Source organism: Etheostoma spectabile, chromosome 16 (assembly GCF_008692095.1).
Source record: "Etheostoma spectabile isolate EspeVRDwgs_2016 chromosome 16, UIUC_Espe_1.0, whole genome shotgun sequence".
Lineage (NCBI taxonomy): Eukaryota > Metazoa > Chordata > Actinopteri > Perciformes > Percidae > Etheostoma > Etheostoma spectabile.
Genome location: NC_045748.1, coordinates 1358498 through 1381464, shown reverse-complemented (window position 1 = coordinate 1381464; position 22967 = coordinate 1358498). Strand labels below are relative to the sequence as shown.

The 22967-nt window shown below is 40.7% G+C and overlaps 1 protein-coding gene across 4 annotated transcripts in view; it reads right to left on the bottom strand.

The window, feature by feature from the left end:
* Positions 1-1136: 1136 nt before the first annotated feature.
* Positions 1137-22967, bottom strand: part of whrna (whirlin a) — a 300442-nt gene continuing 278611 nt past the window's right edge. For 3 of the 4 annotated variants that reach the window (XM_032539554.1, XM_032539556.1, XM_032539555.1), the window contains 5 exons: positions 21822-21896; positions 19723-20305; positions 18333-18499; positions 15281-15403; positions 1137-5196 (listed from right to left, as the gene is read on the bottom strand). In XM_032539554.1, coding sequence (XP_032395445.1) covers positions 5014-5196; positions 15281-15403; positions 18333-18499; positions 19723-20305; positions 21822-21896 — 1131 coding nt within the window. In that variant the 3' untranslated portion in view covers positions 1137-5013. The remainder of the gene's footprint in view (positions 5197-15280; positions 15404-18332; positions 18500-19722; positions 20306-21821; positions 21897-22967) is intronic. The other variant, XM_032539557.1, reaches the window with a different exon arrangement.

Below are 22967 nucleotides of genomic sequence, written 5' to 3'. Positions count from 1 at the left end.
CCGTCGCACTTTGCTACAGCACGAGAAACAAGTCAACGTCTGAGCTGTCGTGTCGTGTCATGTCAGAGTCAAGGCCAGCACCTCTCTCGGCGTGTGATTAACGAGACTGTCGGTGGCTTCCATCTCCTCCCTCCATCATCCCTCTCTCCTGCGTGGCCCTTTAATATCAGGTCAAGGAGAGGGCCGGGCCGCTATCGACACAATGTCTACAAGAGGGGGTCATTATGGAGTTCACTCACGAAAAAGTTGCTGGAGGGATAATTCTGCAGTTAAAATTGGCTTTTAAAATGTCTAAATAAATGCATAAGGTTTGTGTAACAATGGCTGTTTCTTTTCCTGCAGAACTTTATTCATCAGCTTTCACATCTGACTTTCTCTGAGACATCTTTGCATTTATCTACATTTCACCTGAGCAGGGTGCAGCCAGCAGCACGGAGGGGTTCAGTGTCTTGCTCAGTGGAACTTTGGCATCAACGGACACATGTAGCGGATTGGACCGCCGGAAAATGTTTATCTCAGTTAGTGGGATTCTACAAAATAACGTTTGCAACTGTATTTGTCAACTTTTCATTTACCGGAAATCTGCTTTGTATGAGGATTTATAAAAACTATGTCAAACATTAATACCTTTTTTTGTAACTATCCAAAATGTGTCCCTAGCACTAAGAAAACTGGTCCGCAATGTACTCAGTTTGGAAAATAAATAATAATTCTTTAAATTTTAGACTTTATTTAGGCAAAGTTCTTGTGTAGACAACATTTCACATTTGGTATGTTTTTCTGACTCATCTGTGCCATTGAACTTTTTTGTCCAACACTGTGAGAAACACATCAGTGAGCTCACACTGTTGCACTGAGTGACATATCCCTTCATTACCATAAACACACACACTGTAGTGTATCTTGACTCAATCCCCCCCCCCCCCCCCCCCCCCCCACACACACACACACACACACACACACACACACACACACACCACCCAGCTGCTGTCAATAGTCACTAGAGTGCCAAATGTCTTTTACTCTGCAGCTGAAGATTGTACCCAACAAATGAACAATGTAGTCCTCTTTAATTAAGGTTTGATTAAAAACTACTTTTCCCAGCTGTTTCAGGAATTTACTGAGACTTAAAAAAAAAAAAATCAAACTGTATGCCATTCTATATTTTTGTGATTCTTTTTTGAAAATGTACATTTTCAGTAGGAGGCAATTGGTTTAGAGCCAGAGACGGCAGAGAAGTCAGAAAGTATTGAGAGACAGACTAGCACATCGTTGTTATTAGTCTTTCTAGTCAATCATAAACTTGTATTAAAAAAAATGTATATCTTTAAATTCCTAGAAAGGTAGTAGCCTAAGCATTCTTTTGGTATTGGTACTGAAGGTTATTATATCCGTACGAGTATTGAACATTTTAAACATGTTACCCTGATGGTGACAATACATTGAAAATTAATCCAAAGGTTTTTATTAGTCATAAATAAAATGTTGTAATTCCCTGAACCCCTTTTAAAGTAAAAGCTCGTGGCTGGGGTGGGTCGGTGGGTCGGGCAGGCGCACATATACTTTATTATGCCTCGATGCAGAGGTCCAGGGTTCGGGTCTGACCTGTGATGATGTCTCTCCCCTTTCTCACCTAGCTGTCCTGTCCATTAAAGGCGGAAAAGCCCAAAAATAATCTTTAAAGTAAAATCTATACACAATCAAATTTAGAGATGTGGTGTGTGTGGTTTTCACTGGACAGATTTAACAATTTCATTATTTTCCATCAAAAGGTCGGTCACGTCGGTGTTTGACATAGGCATAAACAAAGGTCTCCTCCTTCCTCGTCTCCTGTCCTACCTCTGAAAGTGTGATGTTAAAAGGCTGAACTGAGGAAACCAAGGCCTTCATCTTCCAGATGAGTTTGACGGTGAGTAATTACACTGAGAGGACACACTTCAGCTCTCATCTGTCTCAATTTCTATCTGTCTTCTTATCTAGCTCATTCTATCTCCCACACATACACACTCATGTACACACACATGCTGATGCATCCTGAATTTTTAGATTGGTTGTGGCAGTCGAGAGTATATTTTTTTCCCCCAGATATTATTTTATCACGCCCTGAATATTGCAGTTAACATTTCTCCAAATCAATTTTAATGGATGCACACAATCGCCTCAGTGATCTTAGAGACAGAAACTCTTTGGATACGGTATATAAATGAGAGCCTTTCTACTTTTCTCTCAGATATAAACTGATGCGTTTGAGTTTAATATGGAACTTTTGGTATGGTTTACAGGTCCAGGTTGGCCTTTCCTTGTAAACCATCAGATTTACATATCGTAATTCATTTCCTCAGTTGAATCAAGTCACTACTTTAATGTTGATGTTCATGTTTTTAACTCTTCCTTCTGTGAGGCAGAAGTAATTTAATCATTCACTAAACTTAAAGTAATATGAATACAATATGTTTGTTTCCTGATCCTGTGCCAAAACACAAATTAACTGCATGTTGGTTGGAAAAAGTTAGTTTTCCGACAACAAAATTAGATTTCTACAAAATATGTAAAGTCGTGGTGCGCTCCGGTAGCCGTCTGGTGTTAAGTAACTCCTTAAAGCAGCAATAACTTAAATGTATAATATGCAATGCAAATAAGCAATGTATAGACTAATACAAAAGCAATCCCTCTCAATGATCACCTTTAAACCACTATAAGGGTGTTGTGGTGTCTGTTTCTGCAAAGACGCTGCCCTCTGCATTTATTTTTTCTTTTCTTATTTTAGTGTGGGACGTTTACGGGCATCAGTGAATAGCCTTTGAGTCCTGCGTGGGTTTGTGTAACCCCCCCAGACAATACGGCACTTTTTCAATGTGCTTAGAAAAATCAATTTGACTTGAAATAAAGTTGGTCGTTTTTTTGTTTTCTTACTTGTCACTTGTAAAGTGAGCACTACAACAATAGCACAATTTACTTTTGAAGGATAGATTGTGAAAAAACTCAGCAGGTTTTTGCCTGTTAAGAAATTCTAGATTATTTAATAAAATATATATGTTGGGGTCATGATTTTGGTATTACAGGTACAGGATGTGGGTATGGCCTTTAAAAAAGTATATACGTATACGTGAATATGTATAAAGAAAGCATGAATGTGTTGTTCTCTCTCTCTCTCAGTTGTCACCAGAATGATTCAGGAGTGTGTGTGTTTGTGTGTGTGTGTGTGCGCGAATGTGTGAGAGAGTTTGTCTCATAAAGCAGCTGAATGACATTTACATCCGTCTTTATTTGCCATCTCCTTAATTTGAGCATCTTTTTTTCTCTTTTCATCTATTAACTTCAGACAGACGCACAACACGGATCCAAGCACAGAACACAGGATTAATTATTCCAATGACTTCATATTTCTACCTGCAGCCTAATATGAGTCTCTGGAGTGACACGTGGAGGATATTTGCTGTACTTCCTCTTCACACATGCACTCTTCCTGAGAGGAAGCAAATCATCCCAACTGCAATTACGTCTCATTTGTTACTTTTGTCACTCTCTCGTTCTCTCTCTCTTCCTCTCTCGCTCCATCTCTCACTTCACCTGATTGCTTATCTCCTAATAGCTTTTCTATAAGTGGATTAATGTGTGCGTGTGTGCACGGGTTCCATGTGTGAACATGTGTCTCAAATCTTTGGCAGTGTTGTCCTCTAAATGTCTCATTACTCCGCTCTTGGGCATAAGTGCTGCACTGAGCATGGCTTCGGCAAGCCCCCCCAGGGTGGAAATAATTAAAGCTATGAAATTACAAAATGAAAATCATCAATTGATATTCAGAGTAGCACGAGAAAAGCTGAACGTTCTGAGGGAAAAGCTGAGAGACTGTATCCCCTCTGAGAGTACCTCCACACAAAAATGGACAAAAAGACAACAAAAACGCATCTCTGATTCAGTGTTTTCAACACATGACATTTTTGTTAAAGTGACTGAATCTGATTATCTCGTGTTTTAGTGTGTACTAGGAAACTTGGCCACAGTGCGGATGTTCTCAGAAATGTGTTGTTTACTGATGGGAATTTAAAAAAAGAAGCAGAGACTTAGCCACTTCTTATTGTTCATATTGTAGACGCATGTTGTTTTCACATCATTTAAAAAAAGGCTGGTGTGGACGTAGTCTCAAACAATACAGACACACATGGAGCAGTGGAAAGGAAATGGGAAGCGGTCCCCAAATGAAGATTTCTGTTATACACACGTCTTTTGATCAAACAAACATGAGCAGGTAAAGTGTAATTTTATTTGCCTGAGATGATTTTATCCATTTAGTTTTTGTGAAATGGGATAGTTAAACGCAGACAGGCCGGTAGCATCGCTGTAAAATGTGTGGAATCCCTTATCACCAGGACAGCCTGAATTATCCTCATCATCTACTTTGAAATATATGATTATATCTAGATGATGCAACAGAGGTTACGGGTTTTCATTATTGATATAGGAGTATCTTTATGTGTACAGTATATTTGCATCTGTATCTACATTTGTTCATTTTTACATTGACAAATCCAAGCTTGTAAAGTCAAGCACGGATCAGGCTTGGATTTGCAGTTGTCTCTCAGGTGACAGCAAAAACAAAATAAAATCAACTGACCATGAGACATGGGAGTGCTACTAGAAGTTCCAGCGGGGTTTCCAATGGTTTCAAATCCACAAGTTTTAACACGGAGAGAACGAAGGAAAGGTATACGTTTCACTACTATTCCATTTTAGTGCATAATGTCTCACAGTGGGTAGGTAACACGTTGAGGAGAATCCTGAACAAAGTCCATGGCTGAAGTAATACCTTGAAGAAGTAAATGGGAGTTTTGTGTATCCAGACTCAAGGGTGTTTTTTTTGGAAGGCTCAGAAATCATTTGGTGGTTCATTTAAGTCCATCCAAAAGAGTTGTGCCATTTGAAACTATAGACTCTTGATTATCCTCTTCTCATGTTGTCTTCGAACACTTCTTCTCTTGTTGCTGCCTTAGTCCCTGTCCTCACTCCACTCAGCTATAGGGCCACATTGAAATCGGTGACAAGGAAGTCCACGTGGTCCCTCTCTTTGGTCTTGAAGGCCTCAGCGATGAGGCGTGCTGCATCCCTGTGCTCGCGGCCCCTCATGGAAACCCCGTTTACCTCCAGAATCACCTGTCCCACCTTCAGCTGTCCGCAGTTATGGGCTGAACCACCCCTCTGAGAGGAAGAGAGACAAAGAGATAGAGACAAGAGTAAGAACCGATAAAAAGCACAAATAGGCCGGTGTTATGTCGGGAACAGTCTGTTGTTTAGAGACACGTACAAGTACTTTTCTCAAATTTAAAAGACGTCACATTGGCACAAAAGTCTGCCTTTCTCAGAAATGTGAAAATAATCATTGGACGTAATGGTGCTATACTGATTAGAGGTCAGCTGATTAATCAGCCGGCCATTTTTTACATAATCGGCACTGGGTGAAATCAGAGTAATCAAGCAGATTAATAGGCAGGCGCATCTGCGGGCAGCCTAGTGTTGTTGTTGTGGAACACGTGTTCGACGCACGCTGCCCATAGAGTCAGTTACCAGCAGAGTGAGCAGACCTCATCCAGTGGCTTTGGAGGAGCTAAGTTCCTTGGAGAAAACAGAAAATGCTGCTAAACTTGATTTTTTTCATTGAAAAGTTTATTTGACAGTTTATTTTCTTCTCACCTGTTTTGTTTAATTTAATCTTTATACATTATCTATACAATATATGTTTTTACATTATACATTTTTTAATTTAAGTATACAAGTGCAGATTGGAGAAGTGTTCAATAAATGTTTTTGTTGAGAAATGTTGTGTATCTTAAGTAATTATTAGTGTTACATTTTATCTTTCAAATAGAGGATTAAAAACAAGCACATATTGAGCAAAATACATTGGCAGCATTTATCTGCCATCGGTTGACCCTGATTTCTAAAAATCGGCCAGAGAAAAACCTACATCGGTTGACCTCTTGTACTGATATTCAGAAAGTTGCCTGGGATTGCCTTCACACCGTTCCAACTCGTCAAATACCGGCGCTTTTTCAAAGCCTGCACTGACATGCAATGACATGCACTGACATGCACTGACATGCACTGACATGCACTGACATGCACTGACATGCACACGCGGCAGTACTGGCAAACAAAACAGAGAAGCTCAGATTACAACACAAACAGGGGTAGTGTGACATCATTGCTCCACTATATCTTTACAGAACAAATAGTTTGTTTACAGCTATATCATAGTTCTTAAATCCCCTTTAGTTTATGGGAGCCCTAACACCTGTACTTTTCATTTGGACCGGGAAAGAAAAATAAAGATAGATAATTGTCTCTTACTTGGACAATTCCAAGTGTGTTCCCACTGACTTAATACAAACAAACCAAGAGCTGTGATTATGAGGTAACTCAAAGACTGACAATTTTGGTGACATCATCTTACATTATCAGCATTCCATGGACCACAGCGGGAAAGTCATGATGCACTTCTGTGCCTAATGTGTTCATTTATCCTGTCTTACGTCACAAACGGCGTGCAAGAAATAACTGATTATGAGTAAAGACTGCAACTGAACCTAAACAGACCGAAACAGGACAACACAATACAGATTTTCTGCTGTCATATTATGGAATAGTTTCTGTGTTGTTTCTGTTTCCCTCGTTTCACTCACTTTTTTGACATAATATATTTCATACCACCAGGAGTCTTCTTTCCTCAAAAAAGCAGTAAGTGTTGTTTGTACTTTTGACTGAGATCAAACGTGGCAAAAATCTCAAAGGTAAAATGTTTATCACATCAAAAACCTAAATGCAGCCTGGTTTTATTATGTACCAGGATACTTGGTAACAGAGCAGGTGTTGTCCAGGTGTTGTGTTGTTTGCTGATGGAAATACTAAATAAAAAAAGCTGTGATTTATTCGCTTCCTATTGTTTCTAATGTGGACCCTCATTTTTGTTCTATTACACTCAAGTTAACAAGCTCCTCTCAGTACCCAAGCTAGAATTTAAACATCCTGCCCTAAAGGGACTTTATTAGCATCCAGAAATAGAGCTATCCTGTCACAGACATACATATGCACAAACAGCCCTGCAGTCTGGCCCTCAGAGCGCACAACAAAGCCTCAACAGTAAATGCATGCCCCCTTGTGCCTTTAAAAAGGAGTGTGTGGTGGTGTTCTGGGCATTTTTGGGGAGTGTCCTAATATTTATTTTTATTGGGTAGATGTGGTAACAGAGATCAGATCAATAATCAGTGCCGTGGAAGACCCTTCCCTTAAAAATACTGGCGTTGCATCAATCAAAGTCATGAATTCTAAGGAACTCTATGATTTCACAGGACAATCATCAACATAAAGGACCCCTAGACCTTGATACTCCAATGTAACCCGGCTTCTTAAAATAAAATAAAAAAAGGAGTCTGTGATTAACAACAAAAATCAGAAACATCTCATTATTGACACACAGGACACAGCATATTCATAAAATATACAAGGCCTCAGGTCTCTTTTCTTGACTAAGTCTTAGCTCCTTGGCAGTGACATCAGAAGACTCCCAGAAGAGTCAGCAGATCGAACAAGTCCCACAAATATCAGTAAAACATTGGATTGCCATCTAATTCAGTGTCTGAATTGGTGAACAGAGGTGGTTAGTTTCTATGTGAAGTAAGCATCTAACTCACTCCACACCAGTAGATCCTCAGCATACTTGTTGCCATTTTGTTTCTCTGAAGGAAACCTGAATAAAAAGTGCTCACTGTATGTGCTTTTCCTCCGCGGTTACATGCCCAGAGGACAGATAGAAGTGATGAAGTCATGGCCGCAGTTCTTTCCCTCTCTACGGTCTGCAGCCTCCACATTTAAAATCACCAGACCACTTTTTTTTCTAAATTACTTTCATCATACATTCAATTTGGATGTCCCGGCTATGGAAGACTTACATCCATTACCAGCATTAAGTACCAATACATGAAGTAGTGTGTTTTTTAAGTTGCAACATGTGCTTAATGGCCTCTGCATGCCTTTTGTGACAGTGTCATTGCAGCTTGGGCAAGGATCTGGAAAGGCTGACTGACTGAGTGTGGCTTCTTGTTGATGGCTTGTGATTGGCTGTTCTACCCCTGAACCGATCCCTTTCTCTTCAGCCTACTTCTAAAACACAAAAGAAGTCATCCCATTTCCAAGGTAAAAAGAATGTTGGTCGTTTCCCAGTCGACTTTCTCCTCAACCTTACCAAAACAGCTGATTAACCCACTGTACAATGCCTGCCCAGCAACAAAAAGGCAGATGGACAAAGTTAGCACTTACCTGGTAATGCAAGTAAAACATTTAACAGTTAAAAAAAAGCTGCTGATGTTTTAGCAGTTGGTGATGACCAAACCAGAGCTTAAAGGAGGCTGAATATTAGACAAACATTCCTCACATGGACACAAACCCCACTCCAAACCAAAGGTAATGTTTCTTTGTGTCTACTGGATATATTTTACAACATGGTAGCAATAGAACTTTATGAAGAAAAGAAATATCAGAGCAGTGTTTCTGTGAGCATGTTGTAGAGTTCTTTTACCACCAAGTAGTCATAAAAATACACTGATGCTGCTTTAATAGAAAGAAAAACAAGAAGGGCACTTGGAGAGTGCACCTCCACCCCCCCCCAAGGCCATGCAAAATCTTGCATTGTTAACAAAAGTGAAAAATAATTTGTCCATCTGCCCCGTGATTTGGATCCGCTCTAAAATGAATGGGTTCTTCCTTGGCCCATGCTACACCTTTCCACAAAGTTTTATGAAAATCAGGTAAGTAGTTTTTTGCTGCTGACAAACAAAGAATTTCCTTTGGAGGAGGTAATAAATCCAAGGTTCCACATTCTTGTGGTCTTAAAGCACACCACATGTATTTTTATTTGTCAGTTCCATGTTCTCATCCTTTGTTACTTGACCTCATTACTTCGACAACTTTGATGGTTGAAAACACCAGCAGTGTCTTTCCCATCCAGACTGGATCATCAGCTCTCTTATTTACTGAGCGTTCAACAATTACCCAGAGCTAATGGAGCGGTCGGACAACATGATCAGAAGATGGCAGTGATAACAGCTTGTCGCATCAGAAGGGTTGATGGGTACTGATAACGGCCGGCCGGCAGAAGCTTACTCATCTGCAGTTCATCCTCAGCGGTAGCCATGATTGAGGTGACTTGAGGCGAGAGCCGTTGTGCCCAGAGAGATGGGAAACACAGAGGCCAGAGGTTTAATGTATCACGACTCCACCGACTTACTTCCAATATGGTAGACAAACCGTATTCTACAGGGCACTTGGCTTTGATGTGATCTGTCCTCCGAATACAACTGATGCCCATCGGAAAGCCAGAAAACAGAAGCAAGATATTGTTTTTTTTCTTCTTTAGAGCAAATGTATCATTGTGATGCTTGGTCCTGACTGGGGGAGGTACTGAAGTTGTGTGCCTTGCTCAAGGGCCTAGGAACATTGAGTTAGCTTTCCCCAGGTAACGGAGCAAAGTTTTTGAAGCCCACTTTTCTACTTTGAAACCGGAATGAGCAGAAGGTTTTCCTCCATTTTCTGCACCAAGTGGCCTAAGGGTGCCATGTTATGAATGTCTCTAAATAACTGTAAAGCTATACCGTGTTATTGTTCAGGGAAGCAGCAGTGGCGTCATGTAGCTTCTGGCTTTGTCTCGCTTGTGATCGACAGGGTTTGCTCCTCAGCAAACCAAAGTTTGGACGATATCTATGCAACGCCAAAGATGTAGAGCTGTAATTTGAGACCCAGCCATTATTTTAACCTTATTAAAATTCTGCTTGTCTGAATGGTTTGAATGAACTCTATGTTAAAATTATCTCAGGAAATGAATTCTAACTTTGTATCTGGCCTCTTCACTGGACCTCCTCGTGCCATGAAGCACCAATTTCCTCTGCTATTCTTACTATTGAAATCAGCTTCCTTTTTATTTTTTATTAGTCTTTCACTCGAGTGTCTGTGAGGCTTAGAGAAATTGGTTATGGGTTGAACCATTTCAGCGGTTGCATCTCAAGAGTGTTTATGTGACAGACAATCCTAGGCTGAAGTGAGTGAGGTTTCCCTGACTTGCAGAACAATCTGGAGAATGGATGTACACGCAGCTGCGGTGCTGACCTAATTGATTACTATTTATATTTGACAGTTCCATGGCTTAATTCTTTTGCTGTTGTGAGAAACAGGATGCGTTATTCAAAAATGTGAAAGAATCTTGAGCTGGTCCTCTCTTTAATTGATGTACTCTCCTGAAAAGCTGAGTTTCAAGATGCTAACTGGTACCATCTTACATTGATATGCTGTCCATACCACATGGTAAAACAAATCCACTCCACAGAAAACAGAGGCCTGTACTACGAAGCAAGATCAGTTGTTACCGGGTTCAATCGCTGTGGTAACTTACGCTGAACGCCTAACCTGGTCGGAAGCAGGTTAAGTTGGAGATCAGAGATCAACTGGTGTAAAAGCACCGCCTAACGACCAATCAATACTTGATTGATAACGGTGTTGTAGTTCTTAGAAGATCCAGTGGAGCCAGAGACTGAATGGGTGGAGCTCGGTGAGTAAAAAAGGAAAAAGCTTGTTGCGCAGAGAACGAGAGGTGCGCTCTCAAAAGTTAAAACATTTAGAGACTGACAACCCCGTTAACATTCCCGATGGGTATCTTTATGAGAGATTTTCAGCGGAGGGAATTAGGTATAGTTGTCAGTTTGTTTAGCCGTGTGTTGCCAATGCGCAACACTCACGCAAAATCGGTTTGAATTATGTTTTTATATTTTTTAATGGCTCTCGCGATCCAGCTTCCCACTGCCAGGGTTGCAACTGAAATAAAAAGCTAAAGCAAGTGTAATTATGGTGAGATCTTTTGCCTGACTGATGGGGAAGTGATATTGATAATCATTGTGATTCACGAATTTACAGCGTCAGCTTTTTGCCAGCTTTCCTTCCTGTTTTCAGAAGCAGCGACTGTATTGAGTTTTGCTTGTAAAACCGTGTCTACGTTCTTCATATTTGTGTAGAATTATAGTTTGCTCTTCTTATGTAAAATCAGCAGCTCTAGTAGTTGTTTGCGATTGGTCATGCTTTGCAAACACCGTCTCTTTTATGTGAACGCGCGCCGCTGGATTGGGAAACCCTGGGTTGATTGAACTAGTTGTTCACCATGGTGACTCAGATTATGCAGGACCACGGTTGTGAGGGTAAGTGAAGCAGGGTAACTGAAAGAAATCCAGGGCATGTTGATCATGATTCGTAGTACAGATGCTTTCATCGAATGTTTTCCATCTTTCCTTACTTTTGTGATTGTCCTCTTTGTTAAATGGCTTGTGCTTTGTCATCTCAGATTGATTGGACTGTACTAAAGAAGCAGCTCTGATATAAAATAAGGCAAGCTATGTTCGTCGCTTCAGGAGACAAAAACACATGCACCAGATAAAAAGAGGAAAATCACATTGTCCTGCATTTGTATCTTGACAACTGAACTTGGAACAACTGCAGTTTAGGAATAAAAACACGTCCATTTACTTGGTCCCAATGCAACCCTTCCACAATGACTTTCACCACCACTAACAGTACACAAAACACCCAAATACTAAATCCATCAACAACACCAGACCGCCACCTCCTCATCAGTACAAATCCTCCTCATTCTTCCTGTCCTTATTAACACCACTCTCACTTCTTTTGCACCCTTCACTCATACTTGCAGCCCCTTCTTCCAGTGCACTCTTTGATTTTGAATGTGCTGATTTACAATCCTTTTATCCCTCCCCTCGCAATCAGCAGCCCTTTTGTGGAGAGGGAGGCTGAGAGACAGCTTTGAACAGGGTGTGGAGTCTGTAGCTGCTTGCTGTTCTGATCTTTAAATTGTAACTCCCTGGCTCCTCTGTGATTAGGAAATCATTAGTGCTACAGATAGCCCTGAGCTAATGCAAGGCTTTGTTGACCTGCAAATTACCATGGCAGATAGATATGTGCATCCAGTCGCAGTAATGGCTTTCCTCTGAGGTGGCTAACCTTTCAACATTTTAATTGCACTCTGCATAACCAGATCTGAATTTCCAGTATTTTTCAGTACAGACATGGAAATCTCCATTCAGTCTCATCATAAACTAAATATAAACATTTCTAAATTGAGCCTCATCATTTGCTTGTGCATAAAATGTGCTGTATAATTTCCCATAGGTGTTGCTGTTGATTCTGTCTTCATTCCTAAACATAGCAAATGACTCATTCTGAAAAGTAATTGCAGTGAAATGTCAGATCCTCCTGACAGTCACAATGGCCATTCATGTGGCATACAGCTCTGTAAGAGCTCCAACGAAGACAAAATTAGCAGGAATCTCAGTGGGAGTTCAGCTGTTTTGTGAATCCATAAGGAAATCAAATCTCACCTGGAAGGTGGGCGCGTGGTCCCATCTCAGGGAATGAAATAAGCCAACAATACCAGGGGAATATTCACCAAAATGGAGCTGACTGTATGTCAATAAGGAAACTGGGTTAAAGGGAAACTTTGCAGATTTTCAGCCTGCTTTGTTCCATTACAATATGTGTGATATATGCAATGAACAATGTTTACTTTCCCTACATGTTGTCAGCATACAGAGCTCGTTTGTCAGCAAAAGTCATCAGACTTTTGCCGGCTCTACGGCTGTTGTACAAACTACAGATTGTACTTGCAAATTTTTTAAATGCACGCCTCCACGGAGAGAGGGGTGGCTCCTCGCTGCTCCAAAGTCAAAATGGATGAAATTTTTCATAGAATGATGCTGTAATAGGACATACGGCGTATGGAGGAAGAGAATCTTGCAGAGAGAGTGTTATGTGTGTTAGGAGATAACATAGGCACAGGCTAATTATTGCTAACTAAAATGCTAGTTAACATTAGTAATTCAAGTTAAACAGCTAATGTGAGTCAAAACGGCCTGTGAGCTTCTCCTGTGTTGTTCGGTAATTTGTCTACTATGCGACAGCAAGTTGAGTGGTTATGACGCAATTGTTAGCCTATTTTTACAAAAACGTCTGCTACGGATCCATAACGTGAGATACAAGGTAATGGAGCCTTTTATACATTGTTGTGTTTCTTTAGAAATAAATAATGGACAAATAGAGTCATTAAATGCTTCAGATATACAGTTATTCACTGTCAAAATAATGCCAAAATAAATGAGAGTCAATGGAATGCTAACGGCAGGTGATAGCTTGTTAGCCTAAGATTCTCCCCATAGGAGGTACCCTTTCCGGATGCTCGCTTACCCACTTAGAAGAGGCTCCCACAGCCGAGAGTCAAACGCAGCCAACCAGTGAGTACAGCTGCGCAGAGCCTACTGCTGCTGCGGCTGACGTGCAACGACGGAAACAGACGTGGAGTCACTGTGCTGCAGCGAATTTTACAGAGGCTGAAAAGAAGCTGGAAAAAAAGTACCAGAAGCGCAATAACAACAGTGTTTCAGGGCTGCCAACTTTTCCAAAAACCTTGGAGTGAGATTTGGGGGGGGGCAACCCATATTTTGCCGCGTACAAAGCAATTTCTTTTGGTCTTTATCCTTTAGGGTTTAAATTGGGATTTGGTATATGTGGGTGGATGGGGGACTCCTTAGGGGGGTCTGGGGGTATGCCCCCCCAGGAAAAAAATTTGAAAAATAAACCATTAAATGGCACTTTCTGGAGAGTTTTTTTGCAAAAAAATGGAGAAATCAAGTCTTACATGATATGTGCAAAACTGTAGGGTTAGGAGCCTTTGTGTTGTTGTAGTATCAACAGGTTTTAGGGCATTCAGCATTTACATTATTAAATTCTTATGATATAAGAACTGACCCAAACAATGTGCCAAACATAATGAACCACATGAAGAGACAGTAGCATATGTCAGCAACAGCTGAGAAGATTTGGGTCTGTGGTCAACAGGTCCAGGGGTCCCTGGTGTAGGGACCAGGGACCCAAAGTTAAATTAATGATGAGGGATCAACAAGACCACTGAAATTCTAAAGAATGAGAACCACTGAGTTACATAATTCTAATCCTTTAACCTTTGTGCCAATGTTCAGTAATGTTTGGCTGTCATCCTCTGGCCCCACTTACTGTTTTTACTTTTTTGTGAAAATAAAGACTATTTTTCATTTTAAAAACATCATTAATTATTTCAGTTCATTTAGAGATGCACAGAGGTTAAGATGCACAATAGGGGCCCAACGTTGCAGTATCGTATATTTATATATAATATATATATAATATATACAATATATAATATATATAGTAGGCTATATATAGCTCAGGTGTGTTTCACCAATTTCTGCTCATATTTACAACTTTGTGCACAATCTCCTCCCATCTCTGTTGTCCGAGATTGGAGAGTTGTATATAGTATAATATATATGGTGTAATAGAGTCTGCTGTGCAGTCATTCCTCGCTGATATGGTAGATCTCATTCAGACCGTCTGACAGACGCAAGCCCATTTGGGTCTCTGGTCTCTGACAGAGTTTAGAGTTGTCCGTACGCTGCTCTTTATCGGAGGTCTCCGCATGGATGCAACGCGTCCTGCCCCCAGCAGAGCGGGTCCAATACATGAAACTGAAGTTGCTACACTACCAGCCGCGCTGCTCACCTCCATCTTTACAGAGAGAGTGGACACAAGCGCCGACGGGTCTGTATACTCACACATACCTAAAGCCGGGGAAATGCACCTGGGTGGCTCGTGAAAAAATGTTCTCATTTTGCGACAATTTAAAATTCCACAGACAGGGAGCACTCTTGAAGCCCCTCACAGTCTCTGAAAGCACAACTATATCGATCACAAGTGGCTCAACAGGTAAACATAGATAAACTCATCTTTCAGATTTGACCGACCGGGCTGACGCTTCAGCGTGAGAAATCGGGGTGGGGCGTGTGCCGTGTGAAACCATCAAATGCGTGTGTCTCACGGCCAATGCGTGAGAGTTGGCAGCCCTGGTGTTTTGTTACAAACACGGCAACGTTACAGTTGACGTGGCCTTGGAAGGCAATCAGCCCAGTGCATTCTGGTTGTTGTAGGTTTTAGTTCCTTTTGAGCAAAAGGGAATACGACAGCTCCTTTTCTGTTTTCTCTGTTTATGTAGCACCAATTTAAAAATAAACTGTGCTTTTCTACTGCATAGACAGTCCAGTTTTATGACATGACCATATTACCAGCAGTTTAATATTTCTTTGAGTAGAAGTCAGCCTAGTGGGGGTATTATTTTAAACATAATTTTGCTTTCTTCCTTACTCACCTGTATTGTGACAATTCGTGGCAGCGGCTGGCGAGTGTTGGCTCCACCTTCAATGGCAATACCCAGAGTGCTGGCACTCTTTGCAACCCTCACTAGTGTAGAGGTGGGCTCCAACAGCCCCGGCTGAAGTAAGGGGGAGAGAGGAGCACAAGTTATCGTATCAGAAAAACATTAGTTATGTATATTTATAAAGTTTAATATATTCGTAACATAACACAACCTCCATATGTCTGCTCCTCCTTTGGGACACTATTCATACATACATTTTTCTGCCTTTGTTTATCACAGGAAGAGCTTTGTTTTCTCTGAGCACACATTTTGATTTACACATTCATTAAGACCACAACTCTATTACTATGTACATATTCAATGGTGACATATTCATGAATGAGCAATCTGGTTTAACAGCTTTACGAGTCAGAGGACAAAAGAAATAACTACTTTTTTTACAAGGCATGTATGTAATTGTTTTCTACTATTTAGTCACTTCTCATAAAGCTTCACTAGCACTGGCTTCCATAACATATGGGGCATCTTTTTCCCTGAGGAGTTTCTTCTCTCTGTATGTTATTCTGAAACATGTTCCTGGGATTGTATGTCCATATTGTAAGATAAATATTAATGGTTGCCAAGTGGTTAAGACACATACCATTGAACAGTCCTAGTTGACTTCTGGCTGAGAAGACTGGGGACCTTATTGTTGCATGTCATACCCCCCTCCCTCTAATCCCCTGGGTTTTCTGGAAGGTAACAAATAAAGGCAAAATGGCCCCCTTTTTTGGCTCACTAGGGGACAGAAATATTCATAAACGGAGCCGAGTTGACGGACACAGACACACAGAGTAACAACCTATAGAGTTGCTATAGCCAACATGTTAGCAAACAGTTTGCCTATTTACACATCTTACAGACCCACACTAAACAATGTTCCCATACAGGTAAACTGCATCCTCAATTTAGTTTTGAGAGAAACATGATTTCTCCTGGATTATGATTGTTTCCACATTGTTTCTTGTACCAGCAACAGGCACTTGTTGAAACAGTCGCAGTTTTAATCATGTGGTAAAAAACAACGTTGACTTTTGGATTCACACAGGACACAGAGCAGTCTCCTGGGTGTCCTGTGTTTGTTTCCATCTATCCATGCCAACCTCCTCCGTACGGTGACTTTGATTAGAAACATCATACATAATACATCAAAAACAAATGTTATACGGAAGAAAATTTGTTTCCCTCGAAACATAATTGAGAATTCACTTTAGTTGTATGGGAATGTAATGTTTATGGTACAGGGTTGGCCAGAGACAGAAAAATATCAGCATTTTTTTAGAGATGTGTTGCTGATTATTTTTTTAGCATTTAATAACACATCCCTAAAATACTGTAGGCCTCATGAAGCCTCTTGTGCGCTTTAACTGTTGAATGCTAACAAAATGCCCTTTGTTAAAATAAGTTTTTGTAATTTTAATTTCCAGCACAATAGTAGACCACTGATCTTTGAATATGGACAGAAAATCTCAGAAACATTGTTTTTTAGCTTTTCAGAAAAGGTCAATAAATAAAACCCCTTTATGAAAGACACACTCAGCTCAAAAAGCCAGTGGAACAGAGGCGAGCTAGTAGAGGAGAGGGCTGAACTTTCTTTATATAACAACAAGTTAGTTTGCTCACCTTCACTTCAGCCTTCTCTATATTTCAACATATGTCGCTGGCAATATATTTTCTTCAGTGAATAGACCTCATTTACACACTTCTTACAACTGCCCAATATTCTGCCCTAGTTAACCAGCTGTGCTTTGACTGACATAAGGATAAGACAATAACAAGGCCTAAACAAGTATCTTCTTTAAGTTAATTCAGGTATGTTTTTTATGAGCAGACTGTTTTTCTTTGCGACACACTCATGAGCAAACAGAAGGTAAATGCTAGAATCCTTTGCAATAAAATGCAGCTTTGTGTGATACAAAGTTGATTCAGCCTTCACATTTTCTGCATAATTAATCTAATCTAAAAACAGGCAGGCTTAATCAAACAGCCCTCTCATCATAAAGAATTGGACTTCTCCTATCCTTACTCGTTATTTCTCCCATCAATCAATAAGAACCAGAGAGCGCTTTGAGAGTTTGTTAATGCTACACTGCAGTGAGCAATGGAAGAAATGATGGATCATGTGAATGAATGATGTGTATGAGAACTAAACAAATGAGGGAAACAAAGGAAACAGTCTGTGTGAGCAAACAAAGGAAGGAGAGAAGAGATCACGGTTAGGTTGGAGAACAGATTCGGGAGGATTAGCAATAAAGCACAACCATTTATCAACTCTTGTTTGTTTTTCAGCTGACACACACATTTGTACTTCTATACTTGTGAGGATTCAAAGTGACAAAATAATTGATACTCTACTCCATAGCAACGTTCCCTAAAACTAATAACCTTAAAACCAAGTGGCCTATTTAACAAAACCTCAACAAATGAATCAAATGTATTTCTTAGTTTTGTTAATACAATTTTAAAATTCACTATGAGAACACATTCAGACCTATATATACCCTCCACCTCGCCCCACCCTTGGCAACATCAGAGGGTATTCAACTTAAGCTATGTTAAAATGAAATGTCTTTAATTTCTAAAAATGCCCATACTTTCTTAAATTATCCTTACTTTCCAAAAATGTCATTCATTTCCAAAAAGGTCTTCAATTTCCAAAACTGCAGTCACTTTCAAATGTTCTCACTTAACAAAAAATGTCCTTACTTTCTGAAATGTCATCATTTAAAACATGTTCTCTTATTTGCAAAAGATGAAGCTTTATTTCCAAAATGGCCTAACTTTTCAAATGTGTCGTGGCTTTCCAGAAATGTCCTCACCTTCCACACTTCCAACGACATCACTTTCACACAAGTTGGTACACCCCCCCCACACACACACACACACACACACACACACACACCCACATAAATTAACTGAATCCATTTGCCATTCCTCAGAGGTAACAATTAATCCACTCATCCATGCATGTTTGGCTCACTGCTGTTCTGAATTACCCCCTCACCGGTTTGGAGGGGTTGTCCCCCCCGCCCCCTTGAGTGTCTCGGGGGTGCCGTGTGCGTGAGGAATGTGGGCTTCTGTCTTTGCTGATGTGTCCTGACTCAGCTATGTCCACCCCGCTGTCCTCACTGAGGGTTTGGCCGCTATCTGACAGCTGAGACAGAGCGCCACCTGAGGGTAAACAGGCAGACATGACACCATGATGGGAATCTCAACACATCACCCTCTGTTGAGCCATTAGAGCTTATTGTATGAAAACAATGCAACACTTATTTCTATTGGTTTTACTCTGTTGCTTCAAGAGCTTGTGTCAAAAAGTGTTGTATAAATAGATGGATCTATGTTGTCACATTAAATTAAACTGCACTGCAACGCCCCCCACCCACAAAATAACCAGCAACCAGATTTTGAGATTTGTTTTGAAAAAGATCAGATTTCAAGATGTAATACAAGATTAAAAGCTTATTAAGATTAGTGATGTTTTGCATGCAGTATAGATATCATGCGTAGTGTTATGGGTAATTGCTCACTTTAGCATATTAAGCTCAAGTAAACACATATTTGGAGAGATTATACACCCCTGTTTGTAAAGGATATTTATACACATCTCCATAACTGAAACTGCTTATTTGCTCATTTAATTACAGTAAAGCACAATAAGCCAGCCACTGAATCTGCCCAACTGCAACATCTCATCTGAATCGGTTTCACAATCACTACAAATAGGTGGTGAGGTGTGAAACACTGCATGGTGTGCTTCAAAGCTCCTATATACAAATACATAGTCAATGAACATATTTACAATAAAGGCAATAAGTAAGTAGTTGTTGTAGTTGTTTGGCTATCACACCAAACTGGTGATTGAGGAGAATCTGAAAAATGTAACACAGGTATAATGTGTACATTCTTTAATTCATATGTGAGATCTTTGACATCCTAATTCCCATGCACAAACTCCTACAGTAATTCAAGCAACCAAATCATGAAATTATAGGGCATAAACGTTTTCATTGTCCGCATATTAGCGGTGCTGTCCATCCGCAGAAAACTTTTGATTATTATCAATTGTGTACTTTATTTATAAAGTAAAAAGCCCAAATGTCATTGCCTTACATTGTTGTTAATATTGGAGTATCTTTGATTTATTTTACTGTACGTCAGACAAAAGAAGCAGTTCAAAGTCGTCAATCTGAGCTCTGGTATATTGTGAGTGAGATGTTTCCCTATTATTTTAATAACTTCTTAATTAATTTTTTTTTTTTACAGATTAATCAATAATTATTGAATACATTATTGGTTGCAGCCATACATATGCATGTTATTAAATTGAGGGCACACATAACAGAAACTCTGTTATGTGTTAAATTTTACTTCTGGAGCTCTACGTTCCTCACCTCGAGCTTGGGGCAGCGGGCGCACCTCGTTGAAGTCGGGCTCTGCGTTGGGCCTATGAACCTCCACCGTAACAAACCGCTGTTCAGAGCCAGGAGAGGAGGGGGAGGCTTTGGACATAGACACCAGTTTAAGAGGAAGAGAAGGGGGCGGATTAGGAGCAGGGAGTGGAGGTGGAGGTGGAGGTGAAAGGGACGGGGCAGCAGGTTTGGTGCCTCTGCTTGGGGACTGGACCCTGGGGAAAGGGCCGATGGTGTGCTGTGTGACCATGGACAAGTGAGCAGCTGCTATTTGTTCGTTCTTAGAAGGTACCGAGGGATCTCTCTTTCTGACAACCGCGTAGTCCCGAGACGGTTCCCTGGGACGTTCTCGTTTGTGGTGTAGCGAGGGCGAGGCGGGGACGTGTCCTGGCTCTTTGCTGTGGTTGTGGGAGGCCGGGGCTGTGAAGTACAAGCCTGAGTGGGAGGATTCGGACGAGGGGCATTTGTTGAGCTGATCTCGTCTAGTTGGGCGCCTGTGCACCCCCGGTGGGGGCGGAGGCTTGAAGGAGGGGGGAGATTCAGCTGTGGTGGACTGTACATCGTCCTGAAGTGAGAGGATATATTCATCATTGATTAGGGGTATAACAATTTATCATACCACAATGAAACGCAATACAAAATGTGACCATACTGTATGCATTATGGAGCTGAAATATTGTGTGCACTTAATCAGATCTCTGACTAAATCTGATTGAAAAATCATAAATGAAATGCCAGAGTGCACATTACCATTTTATCCAATAACACCGTCAACTGACGTTTCAACAACTGAAAAAAAATATTCACAAGCTTAATATGCTAAAGAAATGCTTTACCAATCTAAATAGTTTAATAAAGATTTCTGGCAAAAGAAATTATAGTTTATGAGAGTCGCTTCACACCTTTTCTCACTTACCTATAGATTTATTAACAGTAGTTTTGGTTTTATTTGTCCAGGTCTTGATATATATGTCTTCTAACTGACTTTGGCTGCCACCCCAATTCAATGGAGGCAAACGTAGTTTAATTTGTGGTGTTCCCAGAATTGAAAAATTACCTTTTAAATTTTCAATGCTTATGAGCACTACAAACAAAATGTCAATAGAAGTAAATGAGAAAATATGTTTTTGGTATTTTGAGCTAAACATCCAAAGAGGAATAAAGAAGTCCCAACCTTTGTATATCTACCAACTTTGAACCCTATGTATCTTATAGTAACACACCTAACTTGTAACATGCAGCATAAGTACAATCAAAAATAAGATTAAATCCAAGGGTTTGTATTCTTTCTTTATGATTTTACCTAATGTTCACTCACACAACTGTTTTAGACACCTGTTTAACCACTCCACCAGATTTAGAGACAATAACAGCCATTCATAGCATCCGAACCAGCTCCAACATGTCGCTGCTTGCCGTATGATTCCGTCCGGGATCCTGTGTTTCAATGGAAGAGTGCTCAAACACAAACTGAACAGTGGGATGGACACTGACACATGAGTGGCTCACCAGCGTATGGAAAGAGTGTACATGAGTGTAAAAAGAAAGTTTACAAAAGAAAAGTAAGGTATGATTTGAGTGGCAGGTAGCCTTGGATGACTGCAGACTAAAAGCTTTCTCCTTGACCTCCTCGTCTCCTGCTGTTTAGGATGAATAGATGAGACCTCTTGATGTGGAGTTGCGTTGGAAACTTCTTTTTCCCCACCTGAACCTTAAACTCTTTTTTCTTGCAGAGACAGAGAGGTAGAAGGACAATTGCACATCAGGTGGCCTAGTGTTGAGTTTGTACCATACACTTTCAACAAAGACAAGATGAAGAAAGGCTACCCAGACACTTACTCTCCCAAAGCTCAACTTGTTTTTCTTATACTTGTTCTCATTTGGTGCAAAAGCTTGTTTCACTCCACCTCAGTCAACAATACAAAGCCTGCTGTTCAGCAACATCTCAAGTGCCTCCATCACCCTTTTTTTTTCTTCTTTTTTTACTTTTTTCTTACCACCCCTCCAAACATCTTCCCCATGTCACATCCATCTTTATCAGGCCAAAGCAGGGGCTTTCCCTGCCTGCCTGCCAGGCTCACCAGAGAGATGTCGGTCAGCAGCGTGTTTAGACTCTCTGGAGGATCCTCCTTATTGCTCTCCACCACGCTGTCGTTCTGAGAGACGCAGGAAAGAAATGGAGGAAGAAGGGTTGTCAGGTGCAGAGGTGAAAGAGATAGAAGGAAGGGTGATGAAAGAGAGCAAAGACAGAAAAACAGAGAGGGGGGGGGAGAAGAGAGTGATTAAAGTGAGTGACAGAGAAAGCTGGTGATCAACGTTAAACACAGATGTGCCTTGGTCCCAAAACAAGTTGGTCTACTAGAGAAAAGGAAAGACGTCAATATCTGCTCACATTTGCTTGTCAATCTTAATGTTTATATGTAAGAAAAGCTAATAAGAAACAAACAAACATGGCTACCATGTCTTCTAGCAAAGCAAAACACACATGCTGGTAAATCGATAGAGAGCCGTCAGCTTTCAAAGCAGGATTGGGCAGCTGAATCCCACCGGCGTGGCGGAGAGTAGGAAATTTGCAGCAGATATGTGAGGGATTTTAGAGCAGAGGAGCTAAGTTCAGGGAAACATTGCCCTTCATTTAACTCTGCCACTAAACCAAAACAAAAGCCCCATTAATTCAGCTTAATTACCCCTCGTTGCTGCACAGGGAGCACTTACAGACAATTTATTTATCACAATCGACTTTCTACATGCCGAGACGTTACTCTCCACTGTAAGCAGTCAGAGCATGCTGTGTATGTGTGATTGTGTCTTCCACAGTGTGTGTGTGTGTGTCTCTGTGTAAGCCTGTGTGTCTCAGTCTACCCAGGAATCATATCAGGCAATCCTGCAGAACATGATTTACACCCAATGCCAACATTCAGTGCACATGCAGAAAGTAGTGTGATGTTTATATGTTATGGTGAAAAATGGCGGAATGGAGGTGGTGTGTAACATGTTTGACTGCTGGGATCAGAATGAGATCTGCTGGCGACAAAAATCTACCCTGCATAGTTTGTTATTGTGGAAAACAACTGATCCTGTGTCTGTGACTTGTCACAACGAAAAGACAAGGCTGTCGAAGTTTTTGGCCCTTCATAGTGTCTACCACATGCTCCGTGACACCTCGGATGCAACGGTTGTTGACATTCTTGATCCTGGAGGTTGGTGCCTGCCTGCCCCTGATATCC